The sequence below is a fragment of the Diospyros lotus genome, chromosome 9 (genome assembly GCF_014633365.1).
Source record: "Diospyros lotus cultivar Yz01 chromosome 9, ASM1463336v1, whole genome shotgun sequence".
Taxonomy (NCBI): Eukaryota; Viridiplantae; Streptophyta; class Magnoliopsida; order Ericales; family Ebenaceae; genus Diospyros; species Diospyros lotus.
The window spans coordinates 5,634,344-5,653,827 of NC_068346.1; the positions used below are offsets into that span (position 1 = coordinate 5,634,344).

The 19,484-nt window shown below is 34.0% G+C and overlaps 3 protein-coding genes across 4 annotated transcripts; all 3 read right to left on the bottom strand.

Annotated features, from left to right (window-relative positions):
- Positions 1–213: 213 nt before the first annotated feature.
- On the bottom strand, positions 214–809 carry LOC127809211 (NADH dehydrogenase [ubiquinone] 1 beta subcomplex subunit 7). The gene has a single exon (XM_052347971.1). The coding sequence runs from the start codon at positions 698–700 to the stop codon at positions 395–397; it is 306 nt and encodes a 101-aa protein (XP_052203931.1). The 5' UTR covers positions 701–809; the 3' UTR covers positions 214–394.
- A 3,496-nt stretch (positions 810–4,305) lies between these two features.
- On the bottom strand, positions 4,306–9,941 carry LOC127810173 (cell division control protein 2 homolog 2-like). 2 transcript variants are annotated; one of them, XM_052349490.1, is made up of 9 exons: positions 9,813–9,941; positions 8,847–8,901; positions 8,586–8,767; positions 7,017–7,137; positions 6,191–6,364; positions 5,109–5,269; positions 4,926–5,007; positions 4,768–4,839; positions 4,306–4,621 (listed from the first exon to the last, which is right to left on the bottom strand). In XM_052349490.1, exons 2-9 carry the CDS (start codon positions 8,856–8,858, stop codon positions 4,532–4,534), a joined length of 894 nt encoding a protein of 297 aa, XP_052205450.1. In that variant the 5' UTR covers positions 8,859–8,901; positions 9,813–9,941; the 3' UTR covers positions 4,306–4,531. The 2 variants fall into 2 exon arrangements, with proteins under 2 accessions (XP_052205450.1, XP_052205451.1); XM_052349491.1 differs by lacking the exons at positions 8,586–8,767; positions 8,847–8,901 and adding an exon at positions 7,384–7,470 and having other exon boundaries at positions 9,813–9,890.
- A 6,638-nt stretch (positions 9,942–16,579) lies between these two features.
- LOC127810345 (putative F-box protein At3g16210) lies at positions 16,580–17,936 on the bottom strand. Its single transcript, XM_052349775.1, has one exon. It carries the CDS (start codon positions 17,874–17,876, stop codon positions 16,764–16,766), a length of 1,113 nt encoding a protein of 370 aa, XP_052205735.1. The 5' UTR covers positions 17,877–17,936; the 3' UTR covers positions 16,580–16,763.
- Positions 17,937–19,484: the final 1,548 nt, after the last annotated feature.

The window sequence follows — 19,484 nt, forward strand, 5'->3', positions numbered from 1 at the left end:
GGCTCTGTGACACAGAACGGATTAATTTCATCCAGAACCCCCAAATTCAGAACAGAATCGAGGAAAAGAGAAAAAACCCTAAATCAGGAGAAGAAATTCTTGAATGGCAGTAAAAAATTCGAACTTGTGCAATCAATAAACCCATCAAAAACCAAATCTTTAACAAACAATCGACAATCAGAACGAAGTGCGAAAAGAAAGGAACACATAACATAAAGTATTCGCTATTCGGCAAAAAACCAAATAGAAACCCTCGATTGAGCAAAATAGAACGTAGCCATTTATTCATAATTCAAAAATCAAGCCAAGTGCAAATAAACGAAAAACACAACAAAGAGAGCGTCTTAAAAATAGACAAAGCAAACGGACCAGCTATTGATTGATCAATTGAGGGTTAGGCGTTGGCTGTCTTGGGAATGAGGGGAATGGAGCCCTGTTTTTGGCCGTGCTTGAGCTTGGCCTCTTGCTCGCGGATCTTCTGCATCTGGAGCATTCGCTCCATGACGAGCTCGTACTCGCACTTCTCGTAGGTGTGGCGCTCGGGCTCGCACTTCCAGGGGAGGTAGAACTCGGCCTGGCGGCACTTGTTGAGTGGTATCAGAAGGTGAGCGCACTGGTCTCTGTAGGGAATCGGCACCTTCGCATTCACCATCTCCTCCTGCGTCGCGATCATCTTCTTCGACGATCCTGCAACCTCCATTCGATCCGATTCTACTCTCCGCCTTGTCTCTCTCGCTGACTACTGTCGCTTCGCCTCTCTCTCTCTCTCGATGGCCTTTCGGATTCCGGTCCTCTCTCTGAAATGCAAGCGTGTGTTCCTTTTTTTTTTTTTTGGTTACTTTTTTTCAGATGTTGTTAAACCTATGTTAAATAAAAATAATAATTACCAAAAATATATAAATTTTGTTAATGAGTATATTAATTCTCTACAATAGATTTTAAAATTTAAGAATTTTTTATGATTATAAAATCAAATCTTTCACATTAAAAATAAAAAATGTTGACATCTTCATCTACTCTAAATTTATTTTCTAAAGCTAAATCCTAGAGGCATAAGGTAATTGGAAAATAAAAATATCATTTTTTTATACTCTACTTTCACTTAGAATGCCCTCTCTCGCGGTTCCGTCACTCAATCTCACAATTTTAATAGAAAACATAAATTTAAGTTTGATCCACAATAATTATACAAAACATAGATCTAAATTTGAGAACTCAGATAGCTAACCACCCTCCGATCACTAGGGAACCCAAAAGTTATACTCTCCTTCCACTAAGCAAATAGCCAATAGAGCTCAATTGTGTAACTGTTTAAACTTTTAAGCTCTCCTCGTAGAATTGGATGAAGTATGGGCCGAATACTTGAGGCCCAAAGCCCAAGCAATCAGGTTGATCTAACCTTGGGCACAATTCGGTTTCTAGTGGACCTGTCCATTGGGAGGATCAGATTTAGCCCTACACGGCAGCTCCACTAATGGGGTGACTGGTAGTTCATAACAATTTTAATAAAAGTTTTAATGCCATTACTTTTTCTACTAGACTTGCCCACTGGGAAGACCGGACAATTAGGCCATGTTTGATTGATCACAATTTTTTATGAAATATAGTCTCTCTTTTTTTATCTAAATTTCAAATTTTGATAGGTCTGATTATCCAAATTTTTTATAAAAATAATTTTCATCTTTTAGTCACATGAGCCTCTTTTCTCACTTTTGTTGAAAAAGAAATTTCCATGAGGGAAGGGGGGGGGAGAAATTGTCTTCTAAACAATTACACGTTCACTCCCGACCCTCTTTCATCCTCAAAAACTCTTCATTTCTTTGTTTCATCAACAACAATAGCAACAAGGAAGGAGATCAAATGAATGGATCATTCCCAACCTATGCACAAGATGCACGTGTGCAGTCACACATACACACACATAAATATAAATATTTATATATATATATATATATAAAGAAAGAGAGAGATAGACAAATAGAAATAAAGAAAGGGCGGTTGAATTTGCATAGGAAAAATCACCGGCTCCGACAATCTCTACTTGAGCCTCATTTTCTTGAGCAATAAACCTTAGCCCTAGTTTTGGTTGGAGTCGATATCGGAGCGGCCTCTAAAAGCAAAAATGGCAAGGGCAATAGGGAGTACAATGGCGAGAAGCAAAGCGAGAGAGAGGAGCTCCATGAAATGGATGAATTGGGAGATATATATTTGTGTATATATATTTTACAATCAAACACCAAAAGGTGTCGAAAAAATATAATAATTTTTAGATAAAAAATTAAGCTAATCAAACACTTTCAATTAACATTTTTTTTGTAATTTAATTTTAAGTAATTCAATTTCCTAAAAAATATTTTATTTCCATACAAATTCTATACTTATAATCAAATGCACCTTTAAATTCAGGTATATTCTCATGACTCATAACAATAATGTGATATATAGAAAATTTTTAATAAATAAAAAAAGCTTTTGTAAAATGAAGTGACTCATTCAAATTCATGCATTGATGTTGGAAAAAGAAAAGCTAAAATGAGTTATAATTATGAAAATATCAAGACATTCTTTAAACAATTTTTAATAAAAATGTGTAAAAATATCAATTTTTTTTTTTAAAATAATACAACGCAAGTTTCCATCTAATTGCAAGAATATCAGGCTTATCTGTGACAAGTGCACATTGCAAGTAACAATTTGGACCTGCTTCATATCCACTCATAGGGAAGTTCAAATGTAATCAATCACTAATGGAAATGGAAAATAATATTTTTACAAAGAAAATTTGTTAAATTAAAAATAGTTATTACAAATATCTTCTTACTTCTTAGTAAAATAATATGAGTTATTAATAACAATTTTTTACAAGTGTACGGATCACACAAGTAATATAATAATAAGAAAGAATGTTATTCTTTCCCACAAAGATCGGTTTAATAATTATCAAAATTATGTTAACTTAAATGTTATTTAAATAATTAATTAAATAATGAATTGATTAATTTAAGAAAATAAAATAAAATAATAACACATAAAATAATTTACGAAGAATTTCAAGTTTTGGAGGGTGTTAGGGTATTTAAATTTCACCTAAATAGTCTAATTTAATTTAAATTATTGAAAATCCAAATTTAATGATTCATACAATGATAATTAAGCACACAAGTCAAATTTTTACTTTTATTCTAAATATTTTCTTATTATATTTATTATCTATATCAAGTTATAGATCTTTTTTTCCGGTCTAAATCTATATCAACATATCAATCAAATATTGGTCAAGTACTTGATAGCATTAAGCATAATAATAAACACTTACATGAATAAAAAAAATCAATTCAAAAAAATTAAATTATCATATTTAAATTACATCAAAATACCCTAATTATAGAGTTTAGTTCATATTACAAATCATAAAATTTATAACAAAATAAGTGAATGTAAATATAGAATTTAATGAAAATGCAAGAAAAAAAAAAAAAAACTCTTTTGATGTACAAATTTTTTTTTTTCAAAAACGATATCACCAATTTTTGAAAAAAAACCCAAAAAATACTCTACTAAAAATGCCCTATTTCTTTACTCCTTCGAGCTCTTTCACCATTTTTCTTTCCTCTTCGCTATTTCGTTATTCTCCAATTTATAGGCATAGCTTCCTTCAAATGCCCATCAAATTCAATTACTCCTTCAAATTACGCCCCAGTGATTCCTACCTCCTCTTCCAAATTCAATTGTTCAATTGCTGCTGCCAAATAGTCGTCTTTAATTGCAGCGATCTTTTTAAATTCTCTCCACCAAATCAATCTGTGGCACCCTGCCTCTACAATTTTCCCTTTCAAATCTCCAATTTAATATTATATAAATATGTGTACAGCTTTCTCAATTCCACTCCTTCCTTTATAATAATATATTAATACATGTGCAGGTCCTCCAATTTCTTCCTCCTTTATATTTATATATATATGCCCTAGCTTTTTTCCTTTCTTATAATCCTTATATATTATTATATGTAAAACATGCTAACCTGTCTTCCAATTCTTCAAGACGTCTTCAATTCAAATTCCTCTTTTATACGATATCTTATAATATAATATATATGCACATTGTCCTATCCTCCAATAACACATTGCCTCCTCTTTTAATTATTTGAGCAGGAGAAATTTATAATTTTTGCTCTTCTTTTTTATTTTTTTTAAATTATATCAAAATAATAAATTATCTAAAATTAATATAAAAACATATAAAACTATGAGAATTAAGCATAAAATTAAAATTAAGTAATAATAATATAAAAAATATGTAGAAAGTAGCAAATCAGTTATAATATTTCGATATACAAGTTCTATACGAAACATATTGTTTACTTGTGTGAGAGAGATTCAAAGTTAGTACAGAACCAAATTCAATGGGGGTAATATGACAATAATGGGAGGCAAGAACTCTTATCCCAAGCCTATACCTATTTAACCAAGTTAATATATCCATGAATATTTCTATGGAAGGCATATAGGAAGATGGATGGGCAAAATCAAGTTCAAGGCCTGGCTTTAAGATTTCTGAAGTATGGATGCTTGAGCGCCTCCTGAGCCGTAATCCTTCGGCTTGGATTCATGCACAGCATTTTCTGCTAACACAAATGGTTATTTTAGTCATCAAAGTGAATCATTACAGGTCATTGCCCTATTAGCTTTAAATTTCTTACACGAACTGTAAGCTTAGTTCTATACTAGAGTAGTGGGTTCATGTTAAACATAATGAACCCCAACTTACAGAAAGGAGATCCAACCCAGCAGGTTCGAGACCAGGGACAGAGTCTGCAAGATTTTTCGTATTCCAGCAGAACTGTTGGAGGAGGTAGAGCAGGATGAGAACAGTTCATGTTTTTGAATTACAAGAGGAAGAATAAAAGGAAAGCAAGCAGAGAGAACCTGCATCTCAGCCATCGTGGAAATGAAATCACATTGTGAAGTAACTCCAGGCCATGTTGCTTCATCTGGGAGTCCGAATATGCTTCACATTAATTACAATTAGTGTAGTGTTCAATATAACATTATAATTCACTACCAATTCAAGACATAAATGCTAAGTAAGGAAAGTAAGGAACACACTACCTGAACATGTCCAGCATTATGTTAACTTCGCAATTTCTGCCGAACAGAGGCTGTTGGGCCACCATCTCGGCAAATATGCAGCCGGCTGACCAGACATCAACTGGAGCAGAGTATTCCAAACCAAGCAGGAGCTCCGGTGCTCTGTATGGTAGAGTTGCCACCTGGTGAGAACTATTTTAAGTGTGAGAACAGTAGGCATGCAGCACAAAGTTAGCAAGTAGAATGTCCTGGTTTTTTCCTTACAAACCCACATCAGGTGTAGTAAAAGCATAGCATAGAAGATTTTCAAGGAAAACCAACTAGAACAGGCGCAACTAGTTCTAACAAACAAAGCTACTTGTTTTCAAAACAAAAGATAATAAACAGAAGATAAACTGAAAGCATTACAAATAAGTAGATAGCAATAATTCTATAGATGGTCTCATAAGAAGGCCACAAACAGAGAGGAAGATGTTCTTTCTCACAAATAAATGGAAGGAAAAGTGAAAGAAAGAAGACTCAGGCTACTTTACACAAAGAGGACCATGATTTGTTTCTGGAAAGAATTTTTTCCCCCTTATTTCCTCAAAAAGGTAAACAAAAAATTAAGCTTAATTAGAAATTTCCAAAGTTCTAACGTTTCACTACCAACAAAACAAGTTACTGATGCAGATAAAAAATAAAAAGGGTAAAATTTGTGGTTGAGCTTGAATGAGAAGTGATTTTGCTACTTAATTTCATGGAGAGCCCTATTTATGGCATGTAAACTTTCTTTCTTTGAGAGACACACTACGGGAAGTTTGAGATTGCTCTGGGCTGATCAACCAATGTTTAGAAAAGATCTGTCTTTTGCAAATTTTGTTAGGATTATTCTTTTCATTACACAAGCATCTCCAAATGCTCTCAGGTACAATATCCAAATTTGTCAAGTCTTATTGAGCCAAAATTATAATGAAAAAGCCAAAAACTTTATCTTTTTGGTCTTTGGTAGGTCCAACTAGGAGAAATAATTAGAAGTGTATTGTCTTTACTCACTAAAAGAGTTAGGCATAAATAGAGAACCAAGGGAAAGAGCAAGCCAACAGATGGGAAGAGTAACATACAGTTCCAGTATAAGTCCTGAGAGGAACACCAAATGGTCTGGCCAGTCCAAAGTCAGCAAGCTTCACTATTTTGTTGTTCAGATCCACCAACAAATTTCGAGGTTTAAGATCTCGATGCAAAATTTTGTGAGAATGGCAGTAGCTTAGTCCACAGAGAATCTGATACATAAAGCTCTGCAAAGAAATATTCATCAAGTCAATCAGGGAAATCATATATATAACTGGTGTTGTTATTTTAAGTAGTTTCCCATCATCTGTCATTGTGACACACAACTAATCTCCTGGAAAACAATCTTCAGCATGTAAATCTGCCTAATATGTTTCTGTCTTATCAATATCAGTTCAGTTATGGACCTGTCTTATAAGCGCAACATTTGGTAGAAATGATGTGAAACGAATTGAATAGTTCAATATCCAAGATATTTACAAAAACAGTAAGAACTGAAGAAATTTAGAAAACAACAAACAAATATCACTCCTCAATGTGACAAACAAATGTAAATATATAAACATATAACTAGAAGAAGAAAAACAGAGAAAAAGAACAGCACTTTGTCTCTAAAAGAGAAATTTTAGAAATATCAAGTACATTATTTTCTCTGATGACTAGACTTACTTCCAAAAATAGAAAAAATATCAATCTATTCAAATGTATCCAGAAGCATTAGGTCCTTGAATTCGTGTCTAAAAGAGAAATTTTAGAAAATATCAAGTATATTATTTTCTCTGATGACTGGACTTACTTCCAAAAGTAGAAAAAATATCAATCCATTAAAATGAATCCAGAAGCATCAGGTCCTTGAAGTGACAGAAAGATCTCACCCACCTTTATCATGCAAGGATTATTTGCAATCTTTGGATAAGAATCAATGAATTGTTTTAAGTCCAGGTCTAGGCACTCGAACACAAGATCAACACATTCTGAATCATTCAGTACATCCAGCAACCTTTTCCAGAAATTCCATTTTAAATTGTTCAGGAACTTCATGAAATAATAAGAATATCACAGATCACAAGTAGCTAAACATATATAAAGCAATTGGTTCCTGAAGGCAGCAGAAAAACAAACGCTGCCCCCATGGATTTGCTGTTACATGAAACCATTATATTTCAAAAGGACATATTAGCTAAAAAGAGAAGCATTCTGATAATAGGACTGGATTTTAAATGCAAAGCTATCAAGTTATGCATACATCTCATAGTAGAAATGAACATTATGCGAGAGTTGTATAGATATCCCTTGTCCAGAGCATGCTGGATAAATCATATATATGTTTATCCTACAATGGCCAAGAATGTAGAGAAAGTTAAAGTAGTCAATGATTCATGGAAAGTACAGAAAGTTCTCATGGAAATAAAGATGAGAAAAGAAAAGGGAAACATCATCTTGTTCTAAAATAATTCTTTATGGATTCAACACTCAGCAAGGAAGCACCCTACTCTATGCAGAATTAGAAGGAATATTTCCGTCAATATGGATTAAAACAGGATTAGAAGAAAGATTTCCCTCACTGGCCAAAATATCATTTAAATCCAACAAATATAATTAAAAAATTCTGTTCACTCCACAAAACAAAATAAATGATTGACTATGATAAGTGATGCCTCCCATTTTGGTTAAAAACTTTCATATCAAATGCATGTCATTATCTAATTCTATAATCCATTTCGGACTTGTACTTCATTGAGATAGTAATATTTTACTTTTTATTATAAGTTTAAAAGTTAAGTTTGATTGGTACTTTTGGATGAAGCATTATGTACTAGTAGAATAGAACTAGGCTCAAGTCTATTATCTCATTGGTATAAGCTAAGATAGTATATGGGAGGCCAATTTAAGTTTGAAGTTGATAAATGAAATTGTAATCATGCCAAGGCCTAAAGAGAAACATTTATCATGTCGTGATTCCACATTTGTACCCACAGTCTAAAGAAAGAGAGTTTGTCGCCTAATTCCATTATTGTGTGTACTAGGTAGTTCTAAATAATTTTAGATACATTAATTTTTCCTGTAAGTGTAAAAATTAATTTTGTATAGCACTTTTGATTAAAAGTATAATTAAAAAAAAAATATAACATAAAAGGAAGGATTGGGGAACGATCCAATTCTGAAGGATTTAGTGATTGAGATGTAGAAGTCATAACAATGAAAGATAATGGTTGCAACTCCAAAATCTAACTTTTCATTGACCATGGACAGCATTAAAACATAGAAGTAGGCAGAATGAAGGCTAGTCAGGGCATCAAACTAATGTTCAATTGAGTTTTTCAGAAAAAGACAATAAAGTTTGAGAATACAGGGAGAAAAACTTAAATCAATGTCTCTGAGCTTACTGTTTAGGTTCATTATTTTGCCTGTCACCCAAAAACCATAGAAATCTATTCGGGGCATCACCTGACTATGTTAATGTGATCCAGTTCCTTCAAAAGAGAAACTTCTCTTATCACTGAGCTAGGCACTCCATTCTCATCTCCAATAAAAATTCTCTTCAGAGCTAGAGTCTTATTGGTCAACGAGTCACGGCACTTGTAGACCTTACCAAAGCCACCTTTCCCAATATGCTCTATCAGCTCATACTGCATACACCACTAGCATGACTGGGAAGTGGATAAAAATGGACAAGTATTTAACAGTGCCACCAGGAAAGAATTCTACCTTATCATCCATTTGAGCAGATCAAACAGCCCCAACTAGGCATAAAATATGGTTGCTGAGGTTGAAGATAATAAAAGAAAATTTTCGGTAATTTGCTCAATTAGGAAGACAACAGGAAATTGAACGTCATTGTCAAAAAAAAAGAAAAAGAAAACAAAAATCAGGCTGCAATGTGTTTAAACTCATCATTGATAACATAAACCCAGGGCTATCCAATTCAGATCCCGAACGCACAAAGGAAACTAAAAATCTCATTCAACAAATTTTTGACAGGGAAGATTAGAATAATTTTTGAAAATCAAGGAATGGATTAAATAATTTGGCCTGAGTATGATTTTCTCAATATTATATTTTGCCTATATTTTTATGCTACAACATAGCATGCAAAAATACACGATTGTTATAGCCCCCGAAGATGGAAGAGAACTCAAACTGTTGCAACTAGCTCGTTAATCCAAGTTGGCAGGTTCAAATTCTTCAGACAAGAGTCCGATTCACTGCCAACAGAATGTTTACGAAACACTTAAAAATGCAATAACAGATTGATCAGTCAAGATTTATCCACGAATTAATTCTTCATGTCTGATGCTTACTTAGAAATTCAAGCATTCCTATTCTACATCAACCGAATCAGTCTTCCAAAACTACAATAAATGCAGCAAATTCATTTGTGCTGCATTTATTGAAACGCAACTAACAGTTAGGGTCTCCTTACTTCGTCTGAAAAAAAGCCGCAGATGGTAAAAAAGAATTCAGGATTTTTCCAGATAGTCAATGATTATAGATCTATGACTAGAATATTATACTCCAAGAATCAGAACGTTAACAATCGAACAACAGATCAACTATACGCAGAAAATAATCCAAAATCTCTTCCAAAGGAGATGATAAACTAACTAGATCCAATTGAAGAACACAGTTTCGCACATGCAGTCACATATAGATGCATACACAGTGATATATTACCTGAAGCAGCTGGTCTTAATTTGGCCTCACTGTCTCGCTGAAACGAGAGAGAGAGAGAGAGAGAGGATTACAACCAACAGCATTTCCCTCAGAAACCACTTCGCCACGAAAATTTGGAGGTGATCACAATTTGTAGGCGAGAAGGCTGATATGATACAGTTCGCAAGTTTTGTATTAATTGTACTCCAATCAAACGGAGTTTGGGCCCGCTGCAGAATTCAATCATTCAGCAGAAACTAGGCCAGGCCCAAAACTTGGCCCATAATATCTATATTTTGGATTATTTTTCACATATTTCTTATTATCTATTTTAAGAAAAAATATATAAAAGTGAACATTTTAAATTATATTCTTAATTTATACTTATTGGCACTAATAGAGCAAACTTATTTTAATTTTTTTTTTGCTTCCAATTTTGCCATCATCAAAAATCACAAAATAACAAATATCCAAACTTATCTTCTAAATAAGTCTTTATTATTATTATTATTATTATTATTATTATTATTATTATTATTATTATTATTATTATTATTATTATTATTATTATTATTATAAAAAGTGTTTAATAGTAAAGTATGACATATCTTGACCTTAGGCATATTTTTAATCCGTCTTCATTTAATATTTTTTAGATAAGTTCCAAGCATAATTGATTATATAATTATCCTCAAATTTAATATAAATTAAAAATCTTTAACCTCAGATACATTAAACAATATACAATTTTTCAAAAACCTTTTGATAAAAGATGCATATTTGATTAAAAGATTGTCTCAGATCGTTATTTTACTTGGGGTGGATTTATTCTCAAAGAGGAAGTTAGCGTGGGATTGGGATTCATTAAATATCATTCCTAAGCCCAGTTTCACTGGATTTTTTTATATCTAATTAGTTTTGGATTTGATTTGCTGATCTATATATACATGACTTTGCATTCTGGATTATGACCCAAAGAACATTATCAACCCTTTCTCATACCCTGAAATCCTAGTAAAGATCTATCATATTGAAGCAATCCAGGTTATGTCATAAAGTGAGTTACTAGAAGATATGATAATTGAAATATTGTCAAGACAACCAACCAACCAATTCATTGATGCGATTTAGGTGTGTGTGTGCAAATTTTGGTATGAACTCACTTTTTCCCTCACTTTTATTGAATTTCACCTCAATAATAATCGAGATAAAAGAAGAGATTCTATCTTTTATTCCATAAATAGTGATTTAACCACGGAAGATAACGTGGCCATCTTTGTGTGTGTTAACAAAGCCACCACTAATCTATATGTGCCAATATTCGAAATGGACTTATACATTGTGGGTACTTTTAATGGTTTAGTTTACTTTTTAAGTTATTATGAAAATTATATATTATGGAACCCTACAACTAAATAGTACGAGCATCTACCAAAATTGATATATCAAGGAAACAACACATTAAAGAACTTAAGAATTATATTTTATATATTGAGATTTGTTTTTGATATGAAAAATAAAGATTATAAAGTAGTAAAAATTATAATAAGACGTGATAGTGATAAGGGTATTCCTCAACTTAACTTATTTATCTCTTTTTATGGAGAACGATCAATCTAGATCATTGATTTGGAAATTGAATGCCTTATTTTAAATATATTTATTGAATTGAATTATTTCTTGAGGAAGAAATAAATTAGTTGCATTTGCGTTGTTTCGATATGATTGAAGAAGAGTTTAGAGAAATTAAAGTACCATATGATTTTCATGGCTTAATGAGCAATCTTGGGATGCCCTCTCTCATTGGTGCTCTTGTCGCTTAGTCCCACAATTTTAATAAGAGAGATAAATTTGGATATGATCCATAATGACGATATAATCTTGATGTATACGAGGGCTCGCTTGCTATGTTTGTTTCCAAACATCCTTGTGATAAGTTTGACACGTGGGTGATGAATGACCATGGTACAAATTAGTCATGGATAAAACAACTATCCGCTGGTCCTGTGACGACGATTATTACAATAGAGCCAATTGGGTTTTGCATAAAGGATGAAGATGAATTATTGGTTTTTGATACTACAGGACATGGACCTAAAAATCTATTCACATTTCATCCAATTACCCGAGAAATTAAGAAATTTATGGGCGATTGTCCAGCAAATCAAATCTTCCCCTACTGCGAGAGTCTTGTTCGAATTCCTAAGCTGAATTAATTATTTAAAGAAAATATTCTTATCCTATATATGCATAGCAAAATATATACTAGGCAACGCTATCCTATTTTGTTTTACTTGATTCTATTTTTTATTTTTTTGTTACATATCATCACGAACGTTTCTCGCTGTTTGATCCCACGATATCAGCAAAAGAGATAAATTAAGAACTCAACAACTGATTTTGATCTCTGACACACCTGCTAACGTGAGGGCAAAATATCTTTGTTCAGAATCGCCCTAACCGTTAGGCAATAACCTAAGGGTTAATTGGCTCTATTCTTGTTCAATGTAAAATTTATTGATATTGAAATATTTTTATTTTTCTAATTCAAACATTGGGGAGCAATGGATCTTTGGGTGATTCATCCGGATCAAAGAAAAATAGAATACAAATTGTTAATCATAGCATAAACTTTGCTTAGGGTAAATGGTTTAAGAACAACAAAACTTTTGTCTGGCTTTTAAAGTTTTCTTGATGTTTTAATTTCATTAATTTATCTTCCAAGTTTTAAAACTTATTATAAATGTTATTCTATGGCGTACAATAATAATCCTTATTAAACTAGCAACCAATCAACCTATCCAAACAGGACATAAACTACTTTAGTATTTGTATATTTGAGATTCCAAATACAAATGCAGGTGCTTCTTTCCCATGAAATCCAACGAAAATTCAGATTTAAATTCATAACCCAATCCCAATCCAGAGCAGAACAAACTTACCATCTCCTTGTTTGGCACGAAATTTAGAGGCTTTTAGTTATAAACAAGAAAAAAATATTGTAAAAAGAAAGCCACAATCTAAACAAGAAACAAACCAACACTCAGTTTTATACAAAGATGAAACTGTCCACGATCTAAACAAGAAGCAGCGCCCAGCATACGGTTTGAAGCACTTACAGTGAAACAAAGCAACAAAAACAAGAAACAACCACAATCAAGCCCAAAAACCTTAATCGTTGCAGCCCCTGCCTGTCCTGCTGTAACAACAAACCAGCAAAGCTTCATCGCGGATCGACCCTAACATTGAAAAAATTAATCACAGTATGTAATTAAATACTGCTTTCAGGCTCTAAGATGGTACTAGCATCTTGCTTACTGGGGATAGAAATACATATCATGGATCTAGTAATTGAACATAAACATTATCAAATGATTTTAATCTCCACCCATCAAATCCTTTACCCAACCAAAAGATCAATGCTCACTGCTTCCACAATTCCACATAATAAAAGACTGGAATATTAGCCCCTTTCTTTTTAGTTTTTTATACATCTACTAAAAGTAAAGTAACTTTTTTTCACACTCCAAAATTTCAAAGCAGAGGATAACAACTGCAAGCTCATTTGGGACCACTCTGATCCAACAGGTGGAAAGACAGAGATAACAAAATAAAAGAAAAGGAAAAGTAGAGAATGTTATACAGCAGCCTCTTTGGTCCATCATTTCACCCATCTAGAGAATGTCATAATTTTTGAAACTTGGCACGCATATTCTTCATAATTTTTGGGTCATGTTATAAAGCAGCCTCTTAAGTGATTTTTTCTCGATTTGAAACTTTGCGGACACTTTTTTCCCATATGTTGAGGGGTGAGTTGATTAGTTTTGCAAAAATTTTCTCAAAGAAGACGATGATCCAGAACCCTTGAATCTAATAAATGAGCAATTTAGTTGACATTCTTGTTGTGCTTCTCTAAGTGTTTTCCCTTTTTACCCACTTCTCTACAAGGTTCTGCTCTTTAGGAACCTTCAACATTGATTGGGAGAAAAGAATAAAAAGAGAAAGGAGTGTGTTAGCTTTTGAAGACAGGAGGAAGGGGAGGAAGGTAAGACTAAAGCTTGGAGTCTTAGATAGAGTAAATAAACCCAGTAAAACTAGAAGCTGCTGAAACTCTACAGGAGCCATTACTGTATACAAAGATCAAATCAGCCATTAATCAGAGTGTGAATTGGATTGCTCAAAATAAATAAGCTCAGGAGACTTGTATTGATCCTTCAAACAAATTTCAAAAATGATAGACAAAATGAAACAAATTAAATAAAATAGCAGGGGAGCTACAACAGAAACTAACTATAACTATAACTTGTAGGCTGTTAAGAAAATAAAATCCGTATAAAATTAACATAGGTATCAAGATCTCATTCTCTCTCTTCACAAAATAACATAAGTGGAAAAGGGATGAAAATACATAGGAAGCATTGCTGCAGACAATGAGACAGATCAAATCAGCCATTAATTACAGAGTAAAGTGGATTGCTCGGAGCTGCTGAAACTAAATAAACTCAGGAGAGTTGAATTGATCCTTAAAAACTAATTTCAAAAGTGATGCCTGCATGAAACAAATTAAATAAAATAGCAAGGGAACAAAAGAAACAAACTATAAACCTTCTGTTGCAAGTTTCTCCAAAACCTTCTTGAATGCACCATATTAATGATAAAAAACCAGGAGAAAAACAACAGGGGAAAAGGAGCTACAACCAATCAGAAACAAGAAATCACGACCTTTCAATGTTATAGACTTTACATAGAATAACAATGGGACGACACTACTTAAGATATATATTTCCTTATGCATACAAAAGGTTATTTTGCCTTCAGACAACTATTTCTCTACCAAACCGGAACAAGAGCCTCACAGTAGGAGAAGATCTTTTGTGGATAATCGCCTAGAATTTTTTTGATTTGTCGGGTAACTTGATAGGACATCAAAAGTTTTCAGTTTTAGACACCATTACAATGATCAAGAACTCAGCAAAAGAAGGGGGGGGGGGGGGGGGAGAACATTGCAAGCAAGTCTCTAGAAACCACAAACTTTGTACTAATGCTATAAAAATCAATAAATAATGAGTACCCTTTTATTTATGGTGTTCCTATCGCATTATTTTTGTCTAATCTGTGATGAAAATCGTCACTAAGAAATGCGGTAGCTTAAGTGCTAGCCTCTTTTGATGACAACATCCCTGTTTAGCTAGCACAAAACAAGAAGCCCCTACAAACCACAACGGAAACCAATAAATCAGCACCAAAGAGGCTAGCTGCTCAATACAAGATGCAGTAAGAATTAACAGATGTCAATGCCAACACAATTACTTAAAATGTTCTAAAGAAAAAAAAAAATATAATCAACAAACTACAAGGAAATTGGAAAGCTCGAAGACTAATTTGATAACTTTCCCATTTCCCCTTTTTTTTTGGATGTATTTGTAAGTTTTTCAAAGTCTTGAGTTTGTCTTCTTGCCAAAGAAACAGATGGTTGAGAATATTATACTGCAGCCTCTTTGGGACTTCATTTTACCCATCTATTGATTTTATAATTCTTAGAAGTTCAACACATATTCTTCATAATTTAGGGGGCATGTTCCTTTTTTTTTTTTTTTAAATTTTCTGTCATCAGTTCAATGACCAAACTGCCCCTAGGAGTGGCTGCTGGAGCAATTCTAATTTCAAAGCAGAGAAAGTTGCTCTAGCTGCCATGTTGAGCCTCATTTTACTCCTTTCCAGATTTTGAAATTTTATAGGATTTGGTAATACTTACTATAAATATTTTTGGGAGCCAATCTAGTTTTCCAGATTTTTTCTTGACTGGTAAAAGGGAAAAGAAAAGACCTCTGGAAGTGGCTGCTGGAAGCAGGCACTTCAGCAAACTAGGAAATGTAGGCTTCTCCCTCAGTTTGCTATTAGTCTTGGCTTGAATGATTTTTCTTTACTCTGAATCTTTGCACACCACTTTCCTCAGTCTTAGGTTATCTTCCTATTGTTTCAGATTTTTCAAAAATGTTTTGAGCCTTCAAAATCATCTTGTACAATCTAGGCTTTCTCAGGGTTCATTTTGTGCCAAAATGCCCAAACATGCTACAAATTGATCAAACGCTTTTTCCTTATACCGAAACTGTACCTGCAACTCTAAAATGACATTTGGAACTTTTATGCAATTTTTAGGAATTTCTCTAAAGTCTTCATGGCTGGTTTTTTTATGAGGGCCTCCTTTAAAGTTCATTTTGAACTAAAACTCCTTACTCAAGTTACAAAATATTGAAACAATTTTTTCACACTACAAAACTTTTCCAACAGCTCTAAAAATGATATTCAAGACTTGTATGCTATTTTTTGTTGATTTTTTCAAAGCTTCTACAGCCTTCTTTTTTTTTTTGTTTATGACCACTTTTGATGAAACTATTCCGAAACTTTTCCTACTAGTTGACTTTTTAGTAAATATTTCCCTGCCCTTAAAGCGGTGTGTTCATTAGTTTTTGCAAAAATTTTCACGGAAAAAATGATGATTCAGACCCTTTGAACCTAAATGAGAAATTCAGTGACATTCTCATTGTGGTTCTCTACTTTTTTCCACTTTTAGACACTTTCTACAACATTCTGCTCTTTTTGGGGCATTCAACATTGATTCAGATAAAAGAATAAAAAGAGAAGTATCTCACCACATTCTTTATACAGACAAATAACACATGAAACAAAGATCAAATCAGCCACTAATTGCAGAGTGAATTGAATTGGTAAAACGAATTTCAAAATGATGACAACGCGATGCAAATTAAATAAAATAGCAAGTAAACTACGGAAAACCATAACCATATTTGCTGTTAAGAGAACAAAACCAGTAAGAAATCGGCATAGGCATCAAGATTTCGCTATCCCCATTTACAATATAACATAAGTAGAAAACGAACGGGAACAACACTACCAAATATATATCTTCTTACGCATAGAGAAAGAAGATTTTCTTCAAACAGATTTGATTCAAACCGGAATAAGACTCTCGAAGTAGGTGCAGCCTTCATGCGGGAAGGTGCAGCCGTCATGCGGACAATCGCCCTGAAATTTCTTGATTTGTCGGGTAACGGGATTGAACGTGAACAGGTTTAAGCCGCCAGTGGCTTCGTCCGGAATATGAAGAACAACTAATTCAACTCCATCCTCCACCCAAAACCGATACGGCAGTGCAATCATTTCCAAAGGGCCAACAGATAGCTGTTTACTCCAAGAATAATTGGCACCACCATCACCGTGTTCATTCAGCACCCAAACATCAAACCAAGTCCTTTCGGGATAACTAAAATTATGGGTCCAAACAAACATCGCAAGCGAGTCTCCGGATACCTTAACACTTGCCTGGAAGCCATCTTTAAGATCGCATGGCAGATGAATCAGTGCCCTGAAATTCTCTTTGCCTATGTTGTAGCAAAGCAATGCGTGCCTTCGATTTTTTCCCTCCCAGGGAAGAACCGCAATCCAGTAACTGCATCCATTGACGAAAACTGGTCTAACAGAAGAAATTCTTAAGACCTCAGATGGGAGATTGAGTCGGATGCTTTTCCAGGAGTTACTACTCAATGTGAACACATCAACTTGAGTAATGTATCTGCCATTATCATTCCTGACTGTGATTATCGCCACCTTGTAATCCTTGCTTTTCGGATCAAACACAAATCCCGACCCTAGGGAGTTAAATCTACCGCCCAACTTAGCTTCGGGTTTGGGGAGAAACCTGAACTCTCTAGTTGCAGGGTTCCACAAGGCGTAGTCCCAAGGACGAACCACAAGGCAGACTAAGCCGTTGGAAGAACCCACCACATCTACGGCCCTTTCGACATCTGGAACTGGCAGGCTCAGATCGGCGGTCGCTTCGTTGACCCGCACGGAGAAGATCGCGCCGCCATTAATGTGATGGGTGATAGAGCCTCTCCTCGCCCCCTCGTTCTGATTGTTGGCGTTGAAGTGAATATCGACGAAATCAGGGGAACGAATTAGTTCGTTCCAGCGTTTACAGGCGCACCTGAATCGGACTAAAGTCTTGACCGGCAGTCTCGAGAAGATATTGACGATCAGGTCTTCCGGTAGCCCATCGCCCATTGTTCTCGTTCAGAAGCAAGAAACGCACCCAAAGCCAAAGGGAAGGGTACGAGGACGACAAAATACATAATAGGATGGGCCATGTTCTGGGCTTCATTTACCAATGCTGCAGCTAAGTGGAGCCGGGCCCAAATTTAATTGCATTGAATTAGTCCAGCATAATGATACTGGGTCCAGCGAGCGTGTTAAGATTGTGGTTTGGTTCGGATTGGATCGGGTTTAAGACTTCACCTAATCTACGATTGAATGAGATTTGATTAGGTCGGTCTTCGGTATAGGCTTTTGATAAATGGCAATCCTACTCCTCCAATCCCAATTTTAGTCTCAATACTGAATATTTACTTAAATTCAACACTCTTCAATTCAATGTAATTTTTTTTATTTTTTATTTCTCTACTAATTGGATGGAATGAGAACAGGCCATTAGGCACCCATGTGAACAAGAACTAATTCAACCTCATCCTCTCCTCTGCAAATCAAAGCGCACCATGTTCATTTATCACCCACATGGACAACTCTGTTGCCAAGGCCACAATAATTACATTGTACAACTCTGCAAAGAGGAAGGGCATAATAATTACATTGTACAGCTCAACATTGAGTTTTGGGACATGCTTGGATTTGTCTAGTTGCATGATTCCACACTCTGTAATTCCATTCTCCTGCCCGTGTCGGGCTTGAGGTGGCGCTCATGCTCTATTCTGATTTTGATTATATTATTTAATATGAATAATAATATAATATTTTTTAAAAATAAATTAACCATTAAAAAAATCCACAATGTTTACATCCCATCCCAATATTGGAATAGGCACATTGGTGGTGGCTTTGTTAATGTGCACATAAACGATCTCTTCATCCTTAGCATTGAAATCTTTTCTTTTTTCACACACAGACACACAAATAGATCATTTTTTCTTAATTTTGTTTTCGTTGAAGTAAGTACCGATAATAGTACGAAAAAGAGTTGGTTTGCACCAATATTTACACAAGCACCTAAATTACATTAAAGACTTCACAATCAATCTCGATAAATTTTCGATCATCACATTTTTTGATAACTTGCATTGTTGCATGACCTTATTTGTCTCTCTAGGATGAAACATTGTTGGGATGTCTCATTTTTCTTTATTTATTATATTCATACTCGTGTTATTGTGAGAGCACAATTTAAGTTTTTTATTAATTTGAGTAACATTCAATTTTCTCAAAGAGACCCACGAAAAGGATGTAAAAGGGTTTGATTTTCTTACTTTTTCCTTTTAGATGTAGAATGCAAAAACACCTTTATATAGTTGAATATACCAAAAATAAAACTAGTTAGATATGTAAATCCTAGTAAGAGTGGTGATATTTAATGAATTCCTATCAAGCACAAAACTAATTTTATGGCGATAAGTCCAACCAAAGCCAAACAAGCCTAGATTAGACTAGTAAGACTAAATTAGTAGTGATATTTACGGAATCCTAATCCAAATACCAATTTTACCAATTTTATGGTGATAAGTCCAACCAAGCCAAAGAACACAAAGTCAATTAAGCAATCTTTTAAGTCAATTAAAATTTAATATTTTTTTGGTCATTATCCTTAAAAAATTAAATTTCAAA